Source organism: Protopterus annectens, chromosome 2.part0 (assembly GCF_019279795.1).
Source record: "Protopterus annectens isolate FY-2018-M chromosome 2.part0, PAN1.0, whole genome shotgun sequence".
Lineage (NCBI taxonomy): Eukaryota > Metazoa > Chordata > Ceratodontiformes > Protopteridae > Protopterus > Protopterus annectens.
In genome coordinates this window covers 727,359,560-727,385,922 of record NC_056728.1, presented here as the reverse complement: position 1 = coordinate 727,385,922, position 26,363 = coordinate 727,359,560, and the positions used below count along the sequence as shown (strand labels likewise).

At 42.6% G+C, this 26,363-nt stretch overlaps 1 protein-coding gene across 1 annotated transcript in view; it reads left to right on the top strand.

Annotated features, from left to right (window-relative positions):
• ZNF462 (zinc finger protein 462) overlaps nucleotides 1-26,363 on the top strand; it is a 277,322-nt gene that overhangs the window by 198,682 nt on the left and 52,277 nt on the right. Inside the window, exons 5-8 of the mRNA XM_044061048.1 lie at nucleotides 600-892; nucleotides 1,960-2,078; nucleotides 11,178-11,369; nucleotides 25,508-25,775. Coding sequence (XP_043916983.1) covers nucleotides 600-892; nucleotides 1,960-2,078; nucleotides 11,178-11,369; nucleotides 25,508-25,775 — 872 coding nt within the window. The remainder of the gene's footprint in view (nucleotides 1-599; nucleotides 893-1,959; nucleotides 2,079-11,177; nucleotides 11,370-25,507; nucleotides 25,776-26,363) is intronic.

The window sequence follows — 26,363 nt, the reverse complement described above, 5'->3', positions numbered from 1 at the left end:
AAAATTAGCAGCTTTTTTGGTTTGCCATCCAGTTCCAGATGTATTTAAAACTTTGCTCCACTCCACTTTGTTTGCCTGAATTTCAGACTAAATGATCTGCATACACAGTGCAGTTAAATATTGGAGATACTGAAGGGTAGCACACTGATACTTAAGGAAAATGAGTCCAAGCTTAAGGAACTTGTTGATTTAAACAACATAACTGTATCCCCTACGTAAGTGTTTAGTCTGTTGTAGATTAATTTGTTTGACAGCAATTGGGCTGTACAAGAGATCTCCATTAGCCAAGTTTCTATGATAGCTATTGGTAATAGACAGCCACAGTGTTTCAGACATAGTTCATTTGCTATTTATTCTTTCTGTTTAAGGTGAGGAGAAGAGCACCGTCTTTGAAGGTATTGTTTGTTATAGGAACTGGTAGATCTCTCTCTGTTTTTTGTGATTAACAAAGATGGTGAGATTTATTCACAGCACATTTACTATTTCAAAGGTTTTGCTTCACAATGTTAACCTCCGAGTATAAAAAGTAACTTGGGTATGAAGACTGAATGATAGTTTGAAAAAGAGTAGACATCTTGTTGTTTCCTTGCATTTTGTAGGAGGAAGAAGTGTTGAGAACCACAGAGAAGACAGCTTCTGAAAAGGAAGGAGATGCCACTCAAGATTCCATCTGTGCAGCAGGAGATGATGAAATAGGAATGGATGGAGAGGAGTTTGCTGCAGAAAATGAAGTCCGACAAGGCGGCTATCCCTGTACCCAGTGTGGTCGGGTTCTGATGTCAATGCAAGGGCTGCGCTCCCATGAGAGAAGTCACTTGGCCGTAGCAATGTTTGCTCGCGAAGACAAGTACAACTGCCAGTTTTGCCCATTTGTCTCTGCATTTAGACACAAGTAGGTCTGAATTTCTATATAAAACAGAAGTGGGTAGAAATGGTGTTTGGTTGCATTAAAACCCTGGTGACGGGTACATTTTTTATAGTAGTGTTGGTTTCCCGTGGCCCTTACTTTGATAAAATAAGCTTGAGTTCTGCACGTCCAAAAGGAATTATTATACATGTGTTTTAAGTATTTGTTTTTCTTGCATTTATAATACTTGTGTAATTGAGTGTAAAGAAGTTTGTACAACATGCTTGTGTCTAAAAATTAAAAATTCAAAATGATCACTTCCATTGATGATTTCTATGGTGTAGAGGGCTAAAACAGCGACGTCTTGTCAAGTGATTCAAGTTTAGTCATTTTCTTTGGCACACCTAGGAACTGGAGTGGGAGAAGAGAAGAGTCGAGGCTGTGCCTGCTCTCCTTCCTTCGAGTGAGGGTTGCAAGAGTGCGCCAGCATATCGCTGCATGTGTGTGCCTTTATTGAATTTTCTGGTGCAGGCTGAGACTGAAAATGGCAGCCATGTAAGGCTTGTGAGCAGGAGTGAGAAGCAATGCCACTTTGAAGATGATGAAGGGCACTTCCTAACATGTCTAATGTTAACCACTGGCCTTTAAATGAGTGGCCAGAGTGTGGGGGAGGTAAATTCCCAGCAATGCATCTAAACGTTTCCTCTGTCCATTGCTGTAGTGGCTCTCTGGCATGTTACTTTCTGCAGAGCTGGGGGGGGACAATCCTAGTTTAAGAGAGGGTGTTAAGCCAGTTAACACTGCTTAAAAAAATCCCCAAATCAACCACAGTAACAGATTGTAAAATAAAAATGTATTGCTTGCATTATGGCATGGCATTTGTGCAGTATGAAATCTGTAAATGTGTAATTGAAAGGTGAATACAGTACTGCTGATGCTCATTACCACTAGCTGCTGCTTGTGGTATGTCTTATGCTTTGATTTTTTATTGTGTGTACCTGTTGATGAATGAAGTAAGAGTACTCCATGTTAAAGTAACACTTCTTACTTGTGGAATAGCTTTGTCTTCTAATCGTAGTTTATCTTCACTGATGTATCCATTTATTTTGTAGTTTGGATCGTCACATGCAGACTCATCATGGGCATCATAAACCTTTCCGCTGCAAACTGTGCCCCTTTAAATCTTCATACAATAGCAGGTTGAAAAGCCACACTCTTAAGGCTCATATAGGTGAGTTATTAATTATGCTGTCTCCTTTGAAGAGGTTCTGTTAGTGTTGACCAATTTTTAAGAAAGTTGCCAGTGTGTGCCACTGACTTTTTTTCGTGTATTCTAAATTATTTGCTTTTCACTTGCTTTGCCAGTGCTTGCGTTGGCTCTCTATTGTGTGTGGCATGCCTACTTTATTACCTTTCCATATTTAGAATCAGACCATCATCGCAGCCATGACTAGTTGTGTGCTAATCTTTTGATTTCTTAGCGTACTGCTTGGATTTTTGATGTGATGCTAAATATGTGGCAGATACTATTCAGATGTTCTTCGTGTTTCACTGTTGCAGTCATCACACTTGGGTTATCCTGCCAGGGGTGGCCCTCAGTCGGCCTGAATACCAGAGGCTTATTATTTCTGCGTTGGTTGCTGTCGCATCAGGACTGACATCAGGTCGTCAGGAGTATAAAAACAGGCAGCCGATGCCCATTACACACCAGTCTTTCTTGCCGAGGAGCCCAAAGGAGAAGCAGTTTGCACGAGTGCCGGTTGCCTGCTACCTGAGTTTTCTTTCCAAAATTGAGTCATCTTGAAGTCTTTTAAAGCTAAGTACCCCATTAGGGATCCTTTTTTCTTGCTCTAATCGATGTCAGAAAAAGTTAACAATTGTCTCACCTGTGGAAAGCAAATACCACACCAAGATTTCCATTCTTACTGCATCACCTGTTTAGGCACAGACCACAACTTACCTCGCTGTCAGTTTCATGCTTTGTCCAATGCCCGAACTGTTCGTCGTTGGGCCCTTATTATAGCTAAATACTTTCGTTCTCGATCTCTGTATTCCAAAATGGCTTCGGTAAGCCATCCAACTACCGATCTTCCAAAAAAAATGTAAGAATAAAGACTAAGACAAGACCGCACAGGTCCAGAACTACCGACGACAATTCAGTTAAGCTAATCGCCAGTACTCAGTGAGGCACTTTCGCAGCCCTTGATGCCTGCTTCGATGGAATCACAGGCTGCTACAGAGACCCGTTCAGAGTCCGTTATGACGCGAGACTCTTCTTTGACAATGGAACCTGCGGATGTCTACCTTGGATGGGTCTAGAGCCACTGTGCAGGCACCGGCTTCTGAGGAAGTTCTTCGCACTACCAATATTCGACACAAACCGATGACGACTTTCACATCTTCAGTTTTTTCTAAAATTACTGAGTTTCTAAGGCCAAGAGTACGAGCTATGCCTAAAAAACCCACGACCCAAACTCAAGCACCTGCTTCCTTGCCACAGTCTCAGATGCTTAAAATGGCAGAAGGCCTGATCATGCTGATTAGGGGAAGCCAGCCTTCCCCTGCTAGAAGAAAGAGAGACTTGAGCATGAGACCATGAACAAACTGCAACAAACTTACCACAAACTTGCATGATTCATTACTAACTCCCCCTACAACTCCCATCACTGCCTTGCCTTGAACGCATTACAATGGCTCGAATTCTCTCAACTACTGCTACTTTCTCAATTTCAAGTTATTCACTCCATTCTATACAGACCTTCATCTTGTCCAGCTCTCACTACTTTATCTACCTACACCCCTTCTAAAACCCTCCGCACCTCCAACCAGCAACTTCTGAATGTAGATCATCCAAAGAAGAACATAGGCAAACTACTATTTAACTGCTCAATAGCCCACACTTGGAACAAACTTCCTCTACACTTGCACTTCATCATACACCTTGCACACTTTAAAAAGGAACTGAAACTTTATCTTCTCAATACCAAATCTTGTCCCTGCTTAGAACCTACCTAATATCCCCTTTATCCTGTAGTGCTTCTTCACTCTGAGCTCCTGAAAGCAAATACACCTTCCTAGGAAGCCTAGGCAATAAATCTGATCACTTGTATATAACTTGTTTCTACATATATCAAAAAAATAGTTCATCTATTTATTTTATTGTGATTACTTTCTTAGGGTAATCTAAATATGTTTGATTATGATCAAATTAGTACTTCTATGTTTTGGGGGTGTCACTTGGTTTTGTTACTTTCTATTTTGTTACCTATGTAATCCTTAATTTTTTTGTAACTGGAGCTTTCCTCCTCGGGTCTCCACTGAAAACGGGCCTCTAGCCCAGCTGGACCAACCTGGTTAACAAGTGTCAATAAATAAATAAACTTGTCCCCAGCAGCTTTATCTGACCAAGAATCTGACTCTTGAGGTTTCTGAATATGAAGACATGCCCTCATCTGTCTATGAGGATTCATATGCAGAGGAATCCATTCCTTCTGCCTCCCCTCCAGAGGATTTTTCTTTTGGTGAAACCCTACATACTTTGAGAGAGCATTTCCACTGGGAATGCCAGGATTATCCTCAGTCCAAAAAGAGACCTGGAGAATGTTTAGATTTGCCACAGCCCCAGACCCTTGGCTATCCCTCCTGTTCTGGATGTTGTGGTTGATGTCTTTATGGAATCCAGTCTAACTCCTGATGCTTTACCCCCTGCTCCAAGGAAATCTGACAGGTACTACAGAGTCCCTGACACTGACAAATTTCTTTTTAAAAATCCTCCCAAGGACCTTAAGGAATAAAAGCAACTACAACTAAGAATCCCACCCCCTCAGAGAGGGATTCCCAAGCTTTAGACAGATGGGGTAAAAAAGTATACACCCCTGCAACTATTAACTATTGCCATTAGAACATTGAATTGTCAGTTCCACATGCTGAAATACCACCAACATACTATGGAACATATTAAGCAAAAATTATCAATCTTTCCTGACTGTGCAGAAAATAAAGAATTACAGGAGCTTATGCATTCTGCAAGCCATGTAAGCATGCATACCCTGCAATGTAGGTTTGACGCCCTAGAAGCATCTTGCAGGGCAGCAGTCACAGGTTTTGTACTTAGAAGGCATGCCTGGCTTAAGGAGCAGACCTTGGCACACCATGTCAGATCAAAATTATTGGACGCTCCTCTGAACAAGGACAATCTGTTTGGCACCAAAGCAGAAGAGGTTTTAAAAAAAGATGGAAGAAAAAGCTAAGTCTATGCAGACAGTCAAAAGATTTTTTGCAAGTGCAGCCTCCAAGATTCAGTAGGCATTGCCCCTCAAAATATCGGTCCTTTCTAGCCACCTCAAGGCCATCTCAAACTAGACCCAGGGGAAACAGACACCCAGATTGCAGTCTCAGGGTATGCCAAGATCTAAGCAATGGAGTGCCTCCACTTCAAAAGCAGGGAGTGCTAAGTCACCCCCTTACGAAAATAATTCACAATGACTTCTCAACTACACTCTTCACCTCTGCCCAATTGCTCGTACCCCTAGGAGGAAAACTTGCCCACCATGCAAAAAAGTGGACCTCCATCACCAACGATCAATGGGTCCTAAACATAGTATCCCAGGGGTACAAATTTTATTTTCACATGCTGCCAACCCCAAGAGGGTTCCCAGACCTTCCTCCAAACCAATGGGCAGAGGTACAAAACCAAGTTCAGTCCCTGCTCTCCATAAGGGCAATTCAGCCTGTTCCTGCAGAATAGATAGGCCAAGTTTTTATTCCAGACTTTTCCTGGTACCCAGAAAAGAGGGCACCTGGTACCCAATCATAAATCTATCCATTCTAAACACCTTCCTGGTGGTATCAAAATTCAAAATGCTCACCCTGCAGCAACTTCTCCCTATGCTGTCCAAAGATGCCTGGTTAGCTACCCTAGACCTAAAGGAGGCCTTATCTGCACATCCCAGTCAAGGAGTCCTGCAGGAAATATCTATATTTTAGGCCAGGATTTATGCATTATCTGTTCTCTGCACTTCCCTTTGGCTTGTCCACTGCTCGCAGAGTTTTCACAAAATGCCTAGCTCCATCCATTGCCTACTGCAGACAGAGAAATATTCAAATTTACACTAACTTGGACGATTGCTCGAGTCAGGCAGACAGTCAGGAAAAGCTGTCCCAGCACCTGACATTTGTAAAGGACATTCTAACCTCCCTGGGGTACACTATCAACGAAAAGAAATCCAAATTAGTCCCCAGTCAAAAAATTGTATTCCTAGGAGCAATCTTAGACAGAGCATCCCAGATGGCATTCCTTACTCCAGAAAAACAAGCCTGTCTGACAGGCTACTTCGCACAAATGGCCACCAGAACCCAGCTATCTGCAAGGAAAATCCTGCAGGCTCTAGGGGTCATGGCCTCCTGCATTCTACTAATTCCATATGCCAGACTGCATATGAGGAAACTTCAATGGTACTTAAAAAGTCTTTGGTGCCAACATTCTCAGGACCTGGAAACTATCATACCTATACCATATTTTGTCTAAGGAAAGAGTTTGTTTGGTCGGCAGCAGCATGCAACCACAACAAGGGACTTCCCTTTATGCAACCCCACACCGCCCAGACCCTAACCACAAACTCTGCCTGGGGTGCACATCTGGACGGCAGGTGCATTCAGGGCAACTGGAGCCCAAACCAAATTCATCTGCACATCAACCAAAAAGAGATGCTAGCTGTTCAGCACACTCTGACAGCTTTCAGATCCCTACTCTCACCGAGGCCCCTACTAATCAAAACCAACACCACCAACACAGTGATGTGGTACATCAACAAGCAGGGGGAACACACTCTTACCCACTCTGCAGGCTATCCATGACCCTGTAGAACACGGCCTCAACCATGCATATTCACCTGCAAGCTCAATTCCAGCCAGGCAACCAAAACTCTCTGGCAGACAACTTAAGCAGAAATCTCCTAGATCCATACGAGTGGCAATTAAACCACAACACATTCAGCCTTGTGACCCAGAAATGGGGGTACCCCGAAGGTGGACCTATTTGCCTCCCCTACAACCACCAGCTGAACAAATTCTGCACCAGGGTAGCTCACAGCAAGGCCTGGAAAGTGGGTGCCCTATCCTTCCATTAGGCAAACCTCTCAGTCTATGCATTCCCCCGCTGCCTCTTCTTACAAGAGTATTACTCAAGATAAGGCAGGAAAGGCCAAGGGCAATCCTGATTGCCCCAGACTGGCCATGCCAACACTGGTACCCACTACTGCGCAGTCTGTCACCAGTGCCCCTATGGCACCTATCCCAGATCCCAATCCTCCTGACTCAGCAGGAGGGACATATCTTGCATCTGCAATTGCAGACCCTGGACCTTGCAGCCTGGCTTATTCCTTGAATTCTCCTCCAGTGGCCAGCCAAAGCAAGCAGGTACTGGATGTCCTATGTGAAGCCAGACGACCCAGTACAAGGAAATCCTATGCTGATAAGTGGAAAAGGTATTGTTTCCTGGATTTACACTAAAGGAGCGGATACAGCACAGCCCTCCTTACCTCTCATCCTGGATTACCTAGCAGACCTACTCCACAGAGGCCTATCCTTCTCCTCCATTAAGATCCATGCCTCTGCCATCTCTGCTCATTACAGCACTGAGCCACCTCTCTTCTCTCACCCTCTCATCAAACAGTTCCTGAGAGGGGCTAACAACTTAAGGCCACCAAAGCCCTCATCCCTGCTTGGGAACTTAATTTTGTGTTGGAAGAGCTCTTGCATACCCCCCTTTGAGCCTGCAGCTTCAGCAGAGTTAAAATTCCTCTCTCGGAAAACAGCCTTGCTTCTTGCCATCACTTCAGCTAGAAGAGTGTCTGAGCTACAAGCACTTATAGCTGTGGAACCTTTCATTATTTTTCATGCTGACAGGGTCTCCCTCAGGACTAACCCAACTTTTATGCCTAAAGTGGTGTCCAGTGTGGCTCTCAACCAATCTATCCTTTTGCCCACCTTTTTCCCTAATCCTCAAAATAAGGGGGAAAGGATCATGCACTCTTTAGCTGTACACAGACAGCTTAGATTCTACCTTGATAGGACTAAGCCCTTTAGGAAATCTGACCAGTTACTAGTCAGCTTTGCACCAGGGGCAGAGGGCAAGGCCATATCAAAACAAACCATCTCCAAATGGATAGCACACTGTATCCATTTTTGTTACAAACACCATGAGAAACAACCCCCTCAGGGGGTCAGAACGCATTCCACTAAGGCAACTTCAACCTCAACCTCTGCAGCCTTTCTCAGAGGAGTCCCTACCCGAGGACATTCTGGAAGCTGCTTGTGCATACCTTCACCAAGCACTCCCACCTACCTATCTTTTCTAAATCCAGGGCAGGTTTTGCAACAGCAGTCCTGCAGGGTATACTAGCTAGCCCCAACTCTTCTTGACTGCCTCCACCCACTCCTCAGCTTTGGGAATCAACCCAAGTGTGATGACTGCAACAGTGAAACGCTAAGAACATTGGACAGTTGTGTACACTTACCATAAATGTAGATGTTGGAGTGTATTCACTGCTGCAATCCTGGTTTCCCACCCTCCATCCCCCCTGTCTCTCTCTCTCTCTCTTCCTCACTCCTTACAGGACTATTGGTATTTACTTTTTACTGGTGGTGTTTTTCCACCATAACTTAGCTCCCTATTTGGGGGCTCCTGACATTTAGGGCAAGAAAAACTGATGTAATGGCATTGGCTGCCTGTTTTTATACCCCTGACGTCAGTCCTGAAACTACAGTAACGGACACAGACGTACTAAGCCTTTGGAATTCGGGCCGACTGAGGGCTACCCCTGGCAGGATAACCCAAGTGTGATGACTGCAACAGTGAATACACTCAGACATCTACATTTATGGTAAGTGTACACAACTGTACTATACTTTTCTTCTTCACCATGTAAATGTAAACCTGGCTGTATGGAGGTTTACTTCCTTAAAACAACAGGACTTAGCTTGTTGTAGATGTATAGCTAAACAGATAATCTTTCGCAGGTTGTTTTTGCAACAACTTCTTGTGTTACATAGCCTCTGTCTCCCCCCTCCTCCTGCTTAATGTTTCACAAGGATTTGCATACTTGTGTGGCTTCCAGATGTCTCTGGGCATCTTGTTAAGCTTTGCTTGCTTTTGCAGAATTCCTTTATCGAGCTGTCGTGAGCATAGGTCAGTGCCATCCTTTCCAACCTTTCCTTTTGATAGCTAGCTCATTTTGATATCTGCCAATCTCACAGTTCTACTTTCCCATTTTCTTGTGCAGAGGAGCGCTGTGACTGCTTTCCTAGATGGCACATGTTCAGTTAGTGACATGGCTATCTAAGTGACTGGGTGGGGAGGAATGGAAGGAGAGGCTGGTGCCAGCTTGCACATCTTTGGGGAAGGGGAGCAGCTTAGCTGACTGTATTGATGAGACGTACAGGATGCAGGTTTATCCTACAGCATGGACTGTAGTAAGCCCACTGTGCATAGCAGTGAGCCACTAAAGTGGGCATCCTGCATTATGTCCTCCCTCTCTGGCATTCATTGTCATCTGTCACAAAACTGTACTTGGGAGTCTGATGTGGAATCCTTAACACATACTTGACCAATCCTAGGACTGCTTGTCACCTGCTACATGGGGACGTCTAAGCAGCAGCCAGAACAAAACCAAAGTTGGTTATGTAACATGAGACAAAACAGTCAAATATAATGCACAATTGTGTGTGTCTGTCTGTTGTATGCAAAGCTAAAACTAGTAAAGGTATTGTAAGGTAGTTACCCCCCTAATTCTGTCTCTTCATTCTGGGCATTACAGGTTGATTTAACCAGCTGACTTGCACTATGTGTTTGTGTTTTAGGTCACAGATATTGAAAAAATATTTTATTAGTACTTGGGGAAGGGGGTAAGATGGGATTTGACTGCCCCCCTTACGTATGTACCCTTTACATAATCATGCCATCAAAGGTGTGAGTGGAAAAAAATGCTGGTGTGCTGCCTAAAGTCCTCACTTCCTCCTTATGTGCACTTGAATTTTCATGGTGTTTTTTTTTTTCTCCACTTCACAAACACCTGGGTAGAATGTGTAGTAGTAGTAGGAAAAAGTAGGTGAATTGACCTTTATCCTTACTGGTTGTAGGTGTTTGTAGATTGTCACAGAGCACAATGAATTGTTGTCCCAGTCAAGGTTAGTTCCTTTGCTTTGTGCCTAGCGAGTGCTTTTTCCTACTGCACCCAGCCAAGTTTCAAGTAGTAGACTGTGTCCTTCACCCCTGGTTCCTACTTAAATATTTTTTTGTTGTCATACAAGTTGTAGTGAAGACCAGTGCATATCTGCAGGTGTGTTTGATGCTGCTCATTTAGATACCTGTACTTTGGTATGCAGGACATATTTATAAGAAGGTAGTGCCACACGCCTACTGCTTCCCTTATAAAGGAGTGTTTGTATCTGAAGTCCTCACTTCAGTTCCTGGCATTCTGTATCTTTTTTGTCTGTGAATCTGACGGTGTACAGTGATGGCCCTTGAAAGCTGTATGTCACCTTGTCTGCGTGTATGCTTCTCACGTCACAGCAGTGGTTGGGGGAGTGGATATTCATGTTAGGGTATTTGACAGAGAAGCTAGTGAGGATCAAAGAAAATAGTTTGGTTCTTTTAGATTTGCACTGAAAACTTGAAAGTCAATCCTAATTGATATAGTTATAATCCAGAACATTATGCATCATTCTCAAGAACAAGCACAAATTTCAGTCAGAAGTGTTTTTTGAGTAGCAATAGCTGGATGTGGTTTTAACTCGCATACATAGATTTGGCCGATTTTAAAGCCCACAGTAAGTTGAATTTTCCACACCACTTACTTTTTCATTTCCTAATGGTACTTGACGTTGCGTGGAAAAAGCCTAATAAATACAAGGAATACAGTGTATGCTGCTGAAATATTACAAGCTGCCTAACCATGTCTGTAGTATGTGGCAGGTACCAGAAGCCAGGAGTGAAACTTTAACACTAGAGTTGAGGGGCAACAGTACTAATGAAGTGGGCCTTTGCCACTCCATTAGACAGTATTTCTTTATTATTTTGAAAGTCTGCTTTTCAGATGGAGTGTTGCCAGAGTGAGAATGGGTTGGATCTGGAAATGTGCTGTGAGGCATGTATGTGATCAGTGTAATTTATTAGGCTGTTGTGCATGACATCTGATGGCTGGATTTCTTTATTTGATATGAGATGCCATTAATGTCCTTAATGCAGCAGTGTAAGTACGTATGTAGAAGTAGTTAGTCCGTTCTGTTTTCACTACAAATAACGCCCTATATCTCTCCATCTCTTCTGAAGGTGAACATACCTACAAATGCTCGTCCTGTTCATTTTCCTCCATGACCATCAGCCAGTTAAAAGTACATTCCTTGAAGGTCCATAGGAAAGCACTAATCCTACCAAAGCCTCGTATGATCGGTCCTGCTTCCATGGATGTTAATAAGTTGTCAGGAGCCCAGGAACCTGCCATTGAAGGTGAAGAATCTGACGGTAAGTCAGAGCTGTTAGTGTTATAGTACTCCTCAAAAATTGACAATATATCTCCACAGGAGATTGGTAAAGACTAGATAACAACTAGAGGCATTTTTGCATAAATGTGGAGAGGTGCATGTATAACTGTATGATAACTCACCAAAACAGTGATCCTTGCTGCAGGATTTCTGTACACACCAGGTGGCTGCTGGTTTTCAGCCAGGTCTTCTCCACACACTGGATTTGCTATAACATGAATGGTTGCAGACTCAAGCTGCGTCTGTTAGGTAGCAGTCTGTGGCTGTGAAAGGGAACAACCTGCACACTTGTATTTTTTATTTTTTTTTTGTGTGTGTGGGAGGTGGCGGCGGGCTGATCATAGAATAGAGTGACTTCAACAAGTGCAGTTGTAGCAGGTGGATGGAGCTTTAGGAATAAGTGTGCTGCAAAACGGATGTATATTCTGAGTATCACAGCAGCCAACAGACTTTGAAAAAGTTACGAGAAAGCATCTGAAACATAAACATCAGTAAGGACAGTATACGCAAGGTGTAGACTGTTTATAAAATGCAAGAAGATGAAGAGAGAGTGCTGTGCTGTGCTGTGGGATTATCGGAACCAGTATGCAAACAGAGTACTGGTGATAAGGGATGGAGGCTATCCTGCATCAGTGATGATTGGTATATCCAAACAATTGTACTGTGTACATTGTAAGGGTCATTGCTGAAGGATTTGTATTGTGCATGTATTGAAAGAATGTAGAGAAGCGTAACCTATAGGCATAGCCGGCCTTAGGCATAGGCCAACTAGGCGGTCGCCTAGGGCGCCGGTCTAGCAGGGGCGCTTTTCCAATATTTATTTGGTGTAGGTAGACCAGGATGGGGGCACCAGGTAGTGTGGTGGGGGGCACTGTGGAGCCCTTTTGCCTAGGGCACCAGTTGACCTAGGGCCGTTCCAGCCTATAGGCTTCAGAAAGGGTCATTACTAAAGCTATGGAGTTCTTACAGAAATGTAGAAGCATGTCCTGCTCTATCCCCAGGCTAGCTATCCATTGGTAATGTTTTAAAGTGTGCACAGCTTGACCGTACAGCAGTCTCACCGGTGCAGTTGAGCAGCTGCATTCCTGAGGAAGGCAGCAGTAGTAGATGATGGCTTTGACAGCGACTCCTACCCTCCCCATGTAGTGTCTTGTACTTTGCAATAGCAAACACTGCATCAGGCTAACTGCCTGGAAAGGAACTATTGGTTACTGGGTAACTGAGTGTCCCTTTTGTAAATTTAATTATGTATCAGTATGTCTGAAAACATCCCTCCAGTATGATTTTGCTTATTTTAAGTGTCTGAGCAAGTAACAATAGACTTCTGGTAATTAAGAGTACAGAGTTTGATCACTTAGCACTGAGGGTTAAGACTAAGAGTTGTTAACTATCTGCTTCCTGTGGTACAGGATTTGATTCCTTCAGCTTTTATTTGCCTACTGTGTAACCTTAATCAATCAATCAGACAGTGCTTTTGGGCATTTGGGAAAATTGGACCCTGTTCCTAGTAGCTACTGTAAAAACTCTAAGGGATGGATAACCAGTAGCTAAGTAGAGATTCAGAGAACATCTAGAAAATGCCTTTGGATTAAAATAAGAGAGTTTTTCTTAGGAAACCATTGCCTTTTGGAAGCCTGTGCCCAGACTCTTGCACATTAAGACCTGCAGTTCAGAAATCTTTTTGCAGAAATAATAACTGAATCAGTCTTTGAAGACCACCATATGCAATATATCCAGATGATGAAATTGATTACCCCAAATAGATGTAGACTATTTATTGTATTTGTTGACTGGGAAAGTCTGACTTCATTTGGGACAAGGTATTAAAATCTTCAAATGGTGCATATTGTAGATTAATACAGAATGTAGATAAAAAGAAACAGCATTTTTCAAGAATTTTAGATAAGAGGACAGGATAGCAGTGGGGGGGGGGTTAGTTACTAAGTTCAATGATTTTATGTAGTGGTAACTTTTTTACCATAGTGTTAGGAAGTGCGGCTATGTGAAAAAGAGGTTTATGAGTATGGAAATAGAAGTTTTTTAATGGTGGAGGTGAGATCTCTGCAATGAGAGGGGAGCAGAGTCACAGTTGCTGGAGATGAATGGGTTGCTGGAGGGTTGATTGATTAGGGATGTGACTGAATTAGAGAGGCAGTAGTTTCTATAGTGCTGGGCAGTGTGGGTTTGGGTTGGGTAGCATGGCCTAGTTTGAGGACTTTAATAGTTGACTAGAATGCCTTGAGGGTTTTAAAAGGTTTTGGACTGTAGATTAGAGCAGTATTTTGTAATCTGTTTTTGATTTGGTATCTTATTGTGATTTCTGAGTTGCTGAAATATTTGTAGGTTGTTTTGTGTTTCATTTTTGATCCAGGAATTCCAAACCTGATCTCCAAGTTATATTAGATGTTTTGTGGTTTTGATCACCCAAGAGGGCTGGTATAGTGTGGCTTTTACACATTTTGTTATGGGGAGGGCTAAACTGTTTAGAATGTTAAGGAATGTTCTGGCAAGTTCTGTAACAGCATCATCTGAGGAGAGATCATTTAGATGTTGCCAGTTCCAAAGTTGTAGGTTCTGGAGAAATTTTTCTTTTTGGAAGTGGGAGAGCTTGCATACTTCAGGTTGATGTGGTTTGGGATTGTGGTTTTGAGCCATGATGGGGAAGGTTGGAAGGTGGTTAGAGAGAGAGCCACAGGAGAATATGTTAGGGGGAGGAAGTGAGTATCCAAGTACTGAACTTTTGGTGGTGGTGATGTAGTGAGTGGGAGAGATAATTAGCTGGGTGAGGCGATAGAAATCTAATAGCATTTTGAGGATAACCATAATTACCAGCCAGTCAATATTGAAATCTCCTAAAATGATCTTTTCTTGCTGGGTATTAGAAGTGTCCGATGACTGAAGTTCTTTGGCGGTGCTGATGTTTTTTTTTTTTTTCCCTCCCGTAGGAAGAATGTAGATTTTGGTTGTGTACAGGGATTTATAGGAGTTTAGCTTCAGTAGAGTACTAATGATTTCAGCATTATTAAAGGTTGGGATGAGAAAAGGAGAAAGGGTAAGTTGCAGAGTGTCTTGTATGAGATGGCTACACCGTTTGCTTTTGTCTCTACCCTTAGTATGCTGTAACTGAGTGATTTCTTTGTCTTTAACATGTGAAAAAACAGGTTTCTGCAATTATTAAATCAGGAGAATATTGAGCTGTTTATGCATGCAGCTCTGTTATTTTATTTGCAGATACTTGGGATGTTCAGTTGGAAAATTTGCAATGAGGATGTTTTGGGAGCTGAGAGTGGTGTATTTGGTTTTGGGTTAGTGGTGTAGTTTATAGTGGATGGGCCTGGATTGGGGTGTATGTCACCATCTAATGTTAATTTGATAGGACATGGTGTGTATGTTAAGGGGGTATGGGCTATAGAGTTTTTAAAACAAAAATGCATTTGTTTTTGAAAGTTTGTAGAGTTTGGATCTTACGTTTTAAGTAATGAATTAAAGACGTGAGTTATAATCATGGAGTTGTTGAGGGGTGTGTTCCAGCTTTGTTTGCGTTGACTGTAGTTGAAAAAGTGATAATTACAAGGCAGTATGGTTTCTGTGGATGTGGCTGATAGAATGGAAGTCAGGTGGGCTAGAAAAGAGTTAACAGGACTGGTAAGTGTAGAAAGGTTTTGGTTGAGTGAGAGTGGGGGTGTATGAGGATATGATAAGTTAATTGACAGTTGAAGATGGAGTTTAGCTATATGTTGCTCAGATGTTTGATTTAATTGGCTGGTTGCCTAGATAGGTATGGCTTTGGATGTACAAGTTTAGGCTATGTGATGGTGGGTGGAAATTGGGGTAGGGTAGGTGAACAGAGTGGGTTAATCTGAGCAAGAAGGTAGTCACAAAAAATCAGTGAAATGGCCGTGGAGCAAAAGAGCATGTTTCCATTCACCTATTACCAAATATGTACATTATTTTTTTATCTTCAGTTTGAAATTTAAATTAAATACCCCACCATTTCTACAGTATCAGATGTACATTAAAAATTGCACTTGACTGTTTACCAATTGTCTAATGGTAAATAGGTTTCTATGGATGTTGAATTTCTGTGTCCGTAAGTTACTTTACACCCACATCCCCCAAAAAGAGCAACAGAAAAATTAAAAAAATTAAGCCTAAGATGCAGGACTGCAGCTCAGGAAAAATAAAATACTGTCTCAGAACTGAAAGTGATTTTCACAAGTGTCTAGAGCAGTGGAGACAAACTTAAGGAAGAGAGACAGTGGACTGCTAAACACAATCGGGGATGCCCAGTTGGAATGAAATAGTACCAGTGGACTTGTATTGGAGGTCTTAAATGTGAAGTACCTTTTAGAAATTGCTTAACCACTGTGTTTAAAGTTGAAGGGAATCCTTCTAGGTAGATAAACAGAAATGGTGAAGCGCTGTAGTACAGTCCAGGAATAAGTCCAGGCTGTGTCACAGAACAGGTACTGTAGTACATGGGGAAATTAAACACTTTCTCTGTTAATGACAGCTTTGATACCTACAAGAAAATCTAGTCCATTTAGAGAGAGAGAAAAAAAGATTTTCTAGGAATTGATCATTTTGCTTCTCTTAAGTGGATGTGACCTTGCAGGAGAGGAAGTGTTTGGGATTAACGTGAGATTTTGTATACTGTTAAGACTGAAGTTTGTTAGAGCAGGATGAATCACTTCCCACTCAGCAGTGGGGAGAGCAGCTTGTTAATGAGAGTTAGTACCAAGAACTCTGCTGTGATAATTTGGGTTAGCAAAGTGAAACATGCTTGCATTGGCCAGAAAGGAACAGCTGGAATTTTTTTTCTCTTGTTGCTGCTTGTTAGTATTGCTGTGTCCTTTCCCTTCCATAATTGCTGTTTTCTAAGAAACTTGTTTGTATTTTGTAGCTGCTACTTCATCTGATTTCTGTAGGAAAAAAAAACATTCTTTTTTTGGGGTAATTTATGCTGTTTTTCCTGGAAAAAAGGAGGCTTGAAACATCAGTGCTGCATTCTCCATTGTTTTGTGTTTATCTCATGGCTGCAGAAATATTTGTGGTGGAGTCCTAAAAAGAGCACTTTAACAAGACAAGCAGAATATAACAGCTTTGCATTTGTACCTTCAAGGAAGGGCTGGGCTCTACGTTATCAGTGCCCGTTTGACAGAACCAGAGGCAGTAATTCAGAAATGGACATTCATGGCATTGGTGTCCACAGTTCCTTATATGAATCCTTCTCTTTAGGTGTTTACAATTACTTTTGACAGCTTGCATCTAAGAGAATCCATCTGGATGGTATCTGAGCAGTAGTGTCTGTTATGGCTGTGCCTTTCAAAGTCTCTGCATGGAATGACACAAGTGCATTCTTTCTTTTCAGGACTATTTATTATGTTGCTTTGTTAGTTGTTAGAGCTGTCAAGACAGGTGTGACATTAGAGCCTTTCTGAGGTTCAAGTTCCATAGTAGCAGGGTCAGCCACTGGACCTCCCGTAGCATTAATTGTGTTTCTTGAGTATACTGTAAAGTAAGCACGCATTTTCAGTGGCACAGTAGATGGCATACTCACTTTGGTGTCGAAAAACTAGAAGGCTGTGGGTTCTCATTTCAGTACAGGTAATTGGGTTGCTGACACTAGAGTGCAACATTGGAGGGTGTTGCACTCCTGACTCTGCCATCCTTTGTATGAGATGTCAAACCAAGGTTCTATCTTCTTGAATTGGTGGTAGTTCAGATGGATCTAAAGATTTCCCAGTACCTGTTAAAAAGAGAAGGTGAGTTCCCGGATGCCCTGGCCAAATTGTCCCTAGTAGTATAAATACTACCTCTGGTATCCCCTGAAGAGAGACCACTAGCCTAGTGGGACTAACCTGGTCAAAAGATAAGACCTTTTTTGTTTCTAAGGGCTGGTGGGTATGGTCTTGTCTCACTTCATTTAATGATGGCAAGTTGTCATGGAAAGACACTATAAATGGTGGTAACCTGGCTGCTGTATTGTGCCTTAGGAGTTTAACTGCTAGGTTTTGAGACCGAAAATCTTTTACATGGCCACTTATTTACAATAGTGTTCTGTCATTAAACTTAGAGTAACAGTAAATGAATCTTCTTTTTTGGGCGTTACTTGAAGATGAAGCACTTTCATTATCTTCATCTCTAGCGGTAGGAGGACATCTACTGTAAGTAGCTTGATTTTCCAAACCACTCAGCCGCTCTTCTATGCAAAGGTCAGACATTTGACATTTTGCTTTTGTCTAAGATAGACTTGCCAACATTTGTTGCTTTGTCCTCCTTTCGGTTTTGTTTTCAAAATGTGTTTTCAGCTTTCCAGATAAAGTATGCTTAATGACTGTGTGCCTCAACCACCTCGAAATGCAGAGAATTGTATACATTACATACAGGAGCAGTTTTTAGAAAATGCAGTAAGCATGTTTGGAGTGTGCAGTCTAAAACATTTACTGTTTTTTCGTCATAAATTCAAAGTAGTAGTTTACACAGGACCCTTGAATGGCCAACTTCAAAAAATAGAGACACAAGTTTCTAAGAAATTTGCTTTTCAGAAAAAAGTTTTAACATTTTTCAAAAATGTACATGTCCCCAAGTACTTAATACTGGATGAAAAAAGTTTTGTTTTTCATTTGTTATAGATTAGTCCAGTAAATGTTAATATAGCTGATAATAAATTAGAGTTCTAGGGAGCTTAAATTTCAGATAAGTGTCTGTTGCCAAGCTTAGTCATTTTGAGTGTTACTACATTGTTTCAGTTTAGCATGTGTAAATTTCCAAATTCTCATAAACTACAAGTAAAACCAAAATATATGCAAAATATCTGCCGCTTCTGTGCCAGAAAACCTGCACTTAATGAGTAAGCCTAGGGAATGTAGGCTGCAGTCTTGCTATTTAGCATCACCAGGTTATGCTTGATGCACTCATGTTATGATTAAGAATAAGCAGGTGATGTCTGGTACACTTTACTGGGTAAAAAAAAATGTTCTGTTTGAAGACTGGTTTATACTGTGAGATTGCAGAAATTGCACCAGATCAGTTCATGAAAATAGAAGGGGAAGCGTAGAAATCTGTTCACAAAAGGATTGTTTTCTGAGCTAAAAAGGCATCTGGAATTTGTAGTATGTTAAATTCCCCCCAGTTGGCCCCTCTTAACAGAGGTTACACAGCATGACCATCAGTTACCTGCCAAGAACAAAGGGGTAGGAGAGGCATGGTGAAAAACTTGCTGAATGCACAATCTTGCTGAAGTCCTGGGCAACCCACGGTTTGGATAACCGGGGGGCAGATGCCATATCAGGAAAGACTGGTGTGTCACATCAGTTAGTGGCAGTTTCTTTTAAGGGTTGATGGGATTGGCCACTGTTGTCAGTTCACAGCAGACATTAGGACTGCCAGGCTGTGCAGAAAATAAGCAGGCTCACCTCTGTGAAGCAGTTGCGAAATGATGAAGGGGACAGCCTCTGAAGAAACCAGACAAAAACTGCACAAAAAAAGCAGTTCATGGTTTTACTACATGCTTTGGAGTTGATCATGAGCACTAGTAGCCATTTCCGAAGGGGCAAAGTTCCTAAGATAAGAAAAGTCATCGATATGAAACAATGTTGTAGTTTCAGTGGCACTAATCTTTGGTTGGTAATCTTAAACTGACATTGATGTCACAACCATCTCTACATATACAGTGAGTAAAATAAAAATATTTAGCCACCAGTTGCTAATGTTTGTCCACTAACCATTATATACAGTTCTGCGTTATGAGAGATCTGGGAACACCGGTTGATAGCAACCTTTCTTTTGACCACCACACTGCCACTGTAGTCAGAAAGTCCTTCTGTGTGGCACATCTCATTACTAAGGGTTTTGTATCCAGGAAGAAAGAGGTCATTGTCTCCCACTACTTTTCCCTCATTAGGCCAATCATAGAGTACAATGCCCCATTTGGCATGTACCTCACTAGACATCTGCAACAACTGGAGGGGCCGCAAAAGTGCTTCACAAAGAGGATCCTAGGCCTTAAACTCTTGTCCTATATGGATAGACTAAAAAAAACTCCAACTATTCTCGGTCTCATATTGCCTACTTGGAGGCAATCTCTGGTTGACTTATAAAGCCATGTCTGACCCAGCTCTGTTAGAAATGCTACATCCTAAAGAAATACCCTCTTCACTATACGCTCCACAGACCTCAGTCTCATTACCACAATCAACACAACATGCTGGAGGGACAGGTTCATAACCCAGAGAGTGCCCATGCTATGGAATAGACTTCCCATACATGTCAAGCAAGAGCACCTCACTGGCCCTCTTCAAGAGAAATCTTGATGAGTGGATGGGAAACAGAAAATTCGCCCCAGGGATCACTCCAGTGACTCTACTGACAGAGGCACTGGGGAGGTAAGGTCAGGTGGTACGATGTCAGGGTAATCCTATGGGCTAGGCTTCTAAAGGCTCCAGGCCCATTAGCTTAGTAGACACCTATGAACAATGCAGAAAAGTATATTTGAAACTAAAGAAAATAAATATGCAACTGAAGCCAAGGCAAAATGAGTGCATTCTGCTAAACTCTCTGTACCAGAAAAAAAGTGAGCCTCATTTTCAGATCTGCTTGGGGAAAAAGACTTCTCAGAGTTGCAAACCCAAGGAAATAAAGTAAGTCTAGCCACAGAATGTTTTCATTTTTGTACGGTCTTGGGACGAGACTAGAAGTTTGGCAGTCTGCCGTATTTTCCCATTTCCCTCAGACAAGCCTTTCTCTTAACAGGCAGTCCTTCTAGAAGTTTGTCACAGGAGGATATGCTCAGGCTTCTTATAGAAAAAAAAAGCAGTCCAGCAGGGCCAAAAAGTTTACCCCTCTTTCTTTTTAGATTCCATCAGCCTTGGCATGTACATCTCAAAGTTGGGTTTCTATGTGAATATTTTATGTTCTGCTTTCCCCTTCTGTCAGTATATGTGTGAATGTGGTTCTTAGTGTTGCAGGCTGCTTCCCTACATGTCTAGATCAATGTTTTGCTGGATCCTTCTTCCATATATGAGCCGGTCACACACTGTTCTGGATGCTACCCTTAGGCTGGTAGGGTGTTTACAGAATGTGCATTGGCATTTGTGGCAGTTGTTGCTTTGTGCATCCAGAGAATTTGAATATTTCCTTGTCTGGATAGCTGGCTGCTAGTCGCCATTGGCTAGCAGGAACTAATCATTTCTGGGCTTTTATAATTAATCATTAGGCGTCATTGTGAGTCATCAGGAGCTGAAACAGTCTCCATCTCAGCTCCCAACCTCCACGGGTCATACATCAGATGCAAACTTCTGTTGGACCTCCTCACACCATAGAAGAACGTTCAGGACTTTTCAGGAATTTGTACCTCTACTGCTGTCCCCTGAAAAGGGTTTACTGATTGGCAGTTGAAGTTTTGAGACTGTTGGTGGCATCTGTTCAGCTACTTATTTTATCAGCCTTCATGTGAAAGTTCATAAGAAAGTTCTCTGGACAATCTGGGTTCACTGGCTATAGAATACTGACCCCAAGACACTTTGAGACCATCAAGAAGAAAGTGAAGCAGTAAAACCAAGCTGCACATAGGCATGTATTTTTGGATTCGCAACTGCAGTCCTTGACTTTGAAGTCTTTTATTTCTGGGATGTTGCATGCCCAAGTATGCACAGAATGTGGCCACATTGGCAGATAATGTTGCATTTGAATATTCTGCAGATAAGCCCATCAGCTTGTATACCTTGGAAAATGTGCAGTAGTATGTACGCAGTGTGTGGCATGGAACACGTATTCACTCTTGCTGTTCTGCCAAGAGTTGCTGCTGCATTGGGACTTTGAGATATTCCCCATTCAGATTGAACAGTTATCCATTACCCTGTCCATGAGTGTTGTACTATTTTGAATGGCTCTAGTCTTGTTCCTCACCTGGGAGCAGCCAGTGTGCAGTTTGTCCCTGACCGTTTGTAAATGCTATAATCGTTTCTCCAACTGGCTGACCGTTGCCAGGTGCAAAGACTTCCCATAACACATGCTGACTCCTCTTATTTCGAGATTTTTGATTTGAAAGTAAGGCTTGTCATGGCTACCGTAATTCCCATTTTGGCTACATCACATGATTTTCCCCCATTTTAGGGGCATCTGTTTTTTTTCCAAACCATCTTTCTCCGTTATCTTTCTAAAAAGCTCCTGGTTCTCCCCTCTGGGCTGACTTGTTCCTCCATGCACATCCTTAACCTGGCAGCATAGCTTCTGCAATTCCACAGTGACACATTCTGTTACCATCTCAGGCAGCATACTATCCCTTCTTATGACTTCAGAAAATTGCTCTTGAAAAGGAATTTCTTCGATAAGATGGAATGTTTTCTGACATGGGTTATAGGTTCATAGGTTCATAAGTTCATACTAGGCTATCTGCCCTAGGGCATTTATAAGCCTAGCCCAGAGTTTTGTGGCTTTCGCCACCCCTTTAGTTTGAAGGATACTATGCCCATTATTTTGCTGTGCCTCTGTCAAGCAGTGACACTGAGGTTATCCCTGGGGTATACCTGCGATCTCCCATCCATTGGTCAAGATTTCTCTTGAACAAAGCCAGCGAGGTGCTCTGCCTCACATAAACAGCATAGGGAGTCTCTGGGTGATGAATCTGTCCCTCCAGCACGTCCTATTAATAGCCGTGTTGAGGTTCAAGTCTCTTGTCCTTGTAGTCCTGATGGATTTAGATCTTTTGAGGTGAAGCATATTCATTAATTCCGGGTTGGACATGGCCTTGTATGTCAGGCACAGGTCACCTCTGAGCAGACGGTAAGCGACTGAATAGAGCTGGAGTTCCTTCAGTCGGGCAGCATAAGACATATTTTTGAGACCCTTTATCCTTTTGGTGAGGAACTTTTGGGGCCTTTCCAATTGCTGCAGGTGTCGGGTCAGATACATTCTGAATGGGGCATTGTACTCAATCATTGGTCTGATGAGTGATGAGTACAGGAACGATGACCTCCTTGATCTAGATGTGAATCCTTCATGATCAGGTGGGCAATGTAGAAGGTCTTCCTAACTACTTTGGCAACGTGAGTGTCAAATGAAAGGTTACTGTCAACCTGGGTCCCCAGATCCCTGATAACCTCTTCTGTGCTTAGTGGATTGCCACCTATATGGTAACTAGGGGTAACCTTATTTTTCCCGAAGGGTATGACTATGCATTTTTTGGCATTTACGTTTAGGCCATGGCTCTGGCACCAGTTATCCGTTTCTATGAGACCCTTCTGAAGGATGTCTGTGTCAGATGGGTTTTCAACTATGGTGCCCAGTTTGCAGTCATCTGCAAACTTTGTCAGCCATAATCCTCCTGTGTTTGCTTGTACTTCTGAAAAGTAGATGCCGAACAAAAGTGGGCCCAGGACTGAGCCCTGTGGGACACCACTTGTGACAGGCTTGGAGTCTGACATGGCGCCAGCAACTCTGACCCTGTGGGTTCTGTCGCTTAGCCAGTTTGCAACCCATCTAGTGACGTATGGGTTTACATTTAAGCTGGTGAGTTTTTCAATGATACCTGAGTGGGGTATTGTATCGAAAGCCTTTGCCAGGTCAAGGTAGGCTGTGTGGACTGCCTTGCCCTCATCAATGGCCTTGGTGACTGTTTCGAAAAAGTCAACCAAGTTTAAAAGGCATGATCTGCCCTTGACAAAGCCAAACTGGGTTGGATCCAAAGTCTGCAAGTCCCCTGTGTCTTTATTTATGAGTTCCATTATGATCCTCTCCACAGCTTTGCAGACCAGGCTTGTCAAGCTGATGGGACAGTAGTTTTTGGGGACGGTGGAGGCACCTCCTTTGTGAAGTGGGACCACCGTTGCCGTACGCCACTCCTTGGGTATGTATCCTGAGGTGAGGCTAAGATTAAACAGCTGCCCTAACTGCGGGTTTAATTCCTCATTGAGTTCGTGGAGCACACAACCGGGGACACCATCTGGTCCCATGGATGCTGTGTTTTTCGCCTTGGAGAGAGCAGTTCTCACCTGAGCATTTGAGATGTTTGGGGGGGCTACAATCCTCTGGTATAGATATCTCTCCTTTTGGGGGGGGGAGAATTTGCACTGAACCTGTCAGCCAGTATGTTGGCAATGTCTGTAGGTTCAGTGATTTTTACATCATTTTGAACTAATTCTGAGCATATCTGGGAGTTTCCTCCCAGGTTTCTAACATAGCTAAAAAAGGCCTTATGATTGTCTTTTGAGCCCTTAGCGATTTTTCTCTCAAAATTTGCCTTGGATGATTTTATGAGAGATCTTAGTTTTTTACTTATAATGATCAAGGGTGTCTTCGCTTTTACGAATTTTGCTCTATCTTGTAGTAGTTTCCTCGTTTGTTGTAGAGCTTGTTTATGGCTGGGGTCCACCAGACTGGACGCTTGCCTTTGGTACAGAGAGTCTTTGTTTTGTTTGGGATTGCCTGATCCATGCAGTCCTGGAGGTGCTGGTAGAAGGCATTTGTAAGTGATTCAGCGGTTTGAGTAATGGTTTACGCTGGCTCGGGGCATTGAAAGAGACCACACCAGTCTTTAGAAGTGTGAAGTCGGCTTTTGAGAAGTTCTTCACTGTGGTCTTTTTTATCTGGGGTGGGGGCGGGATGTGGACTTCCAGTGAGATTAGTTTATGATCTGATCTCACTAATGATGGGTATACTTCTGGTGTTGAACATTGTGACCCCATGTTCGTGATGATGAGATCTAGTATGTTTTCTCCTCTTGTGGGGATGGTGACTAGTTGTTCCATGGCATTTGAATTTTATGAACTCTAGGAACCTTTGGGCTAGAGTGTTGGGGCTTGAGTAGTGATCCCAGTCTCTATTTGGATAGTTAAAATCACCCAGTATGATGGTGTTTGGAGATGCATTTATCCCCTCCAGTGTTTTCAGGAAAGCTGTGTGAGGTTCCTGAGTTTGAGAGGGTGGCCTGTAATATGCTACAAACTGCAGAGCAGTCTTGCCTACGGTTAATTGCACCTGGATGGTCTCCGATGCATCGTGCGTTGCCACCAACCTTGAGGTGAGGGTGTCCTTGATGAATATGGACACCCCCCTCCTTTCTTGGTGTTGTCCGGATTTTGGGGCCGGAACGCATGATATGAGGTAAAACCTGATAGTGCCGGGGTGCTCTCAGGAGCCTTGAACCAGGTTTCAGTCACAGCACAGACATCGATGTTCTCCATACTGAATTTACATCTGGCTACATCTTTCACACTTCCTCCAGGTTTGATGCTGGAATGCCTCTTAATTTGACTTGGGATTTGGTCATCTCACCATCAAGGTCCATTTTAGTATCTGTTTTTCAGCATTAACCCTGGAGAGCATGTTGCTGCTGGGCCTCTGGGAAGGTCTTTTCGTAGTGGCAGATTTTCTGCAAGACCATTCTTTGTAACCTTCATCTCTTCCTTAGTACATCAGCTTTGTCCAGGAAAAGCTTTACTGTTGCTCCCTGTTTCTGTTTGAGCCAGCATATCCTCTGAAATTGAAACTTCAGTCTTGACATCTTGAAGACCCTCCTCTTAGTGGCATTGACCTCTACTAGGTGCATTTATGAATTGCAGGCCCTATCAGCTTGTTTTATTTTCTAGGCTGATTGTGTCTGCTTTGTCTTCTGAAGGTTGCAACATTGACCAGTCTGAAGCATTCTTGTCAGTGTACTAGTCAAAGAAAACAGCTGTGTAAGTAGAGGTTGACATATGGCAGAGGTGTTCTACAACAGTATGGCATCCTTAAAGGATGAACTGTTATTTTTGTTTGCTTTGCTAAAGGCAGGAAGAGGAGGAGGATCACAAACATCTCTGTAAGTGGTTGTCACACTGTACTGTCTGTTGTATGATGAGTGATGTAAAGTTTTTCATTTCATACACCAGTGCCGTGAAAGGGAAGGGGATAAATTAACACAGTAAATTTCTCTCTCCAGTACTCAAAATTACTGTTAAGTTTTTGAATCCATATGTATGAAACCTTGTTGTCATTGTAGTTTATTACATTTTATGTAATATGTTGTGCACAGTTTTTCTGCAGCCTAGAGATTTGAGTTTCCCTGCAGTAGAAATGTAATGGCACTCTGCCAGCATCTGATCTTCTAACAAGCCTGCTTTGTACCATGTGTTACAGTGTCTTCATATTCAGAACCTGCGGATGTTCAGCAACAGCTCAATCATTACCAGTCAGCAGCCTTGGCTAAGAGTAATAACAGTTCTAGCCCTACCTCATTGCCATCCTCTGTGGTTATACCTGAGCAAAAAGTGGAGGGTGCGCTCAGCTGTGAGTTCTGTGAATTTACATCTGGCTACATCCAGAGCATCAGACGACACTACCGAGATAAGCATGGAGGGAAGAAACTGTATAAGTGCAAGGACTGTTCTTTCTACACTTGTTTCAAGTAAGTAGTGATCTGCTGCAGAAAGTGGTCAGTCAGTAAGTTGGAATAATTTGTTGTGGCTGCACTGTTTTATTATGCAAGTCGAAAGCATTAGAAGTTATATGCGTTAAATGCATTATGCAATTATTTTACTCTACTTTAGCAATGACTAACCATGTATTTCACTAGTCGTTAATGACTTGCCAGCTGTTCCATTAATTTTGAGTCTGTTAATCAGAAGGTAAAATAACACTGTAGTTTGAGACTATTCGTAAGCCTTGTCGGGCATGTTTCCTTTAGTGCACTCAATTTTTTTTAAAGTGGTATGGCACATGCCTGCAAGTGACCACAGGATAAGTAGGTTAGTACTTTAAAAAACACGTTGCATGGTTTTGTTTGCCGGGCAGCACCGGTTAGCTAGGGTTAAATTATTCCTGGCTGCACGAAGTCTCCTTCAGTTTTTCACTTGAAACTAGTCTAACTCTCAACCTAAGCACTCAAAAAGCATCCTACAGTCCAGCACTTACTCAGACCCTAATAGCAAGCACTAATATACCCCGACACTTGACTGCCCAGCAGGGCAAGGCTCTTTATCCACCCCTCACCAAC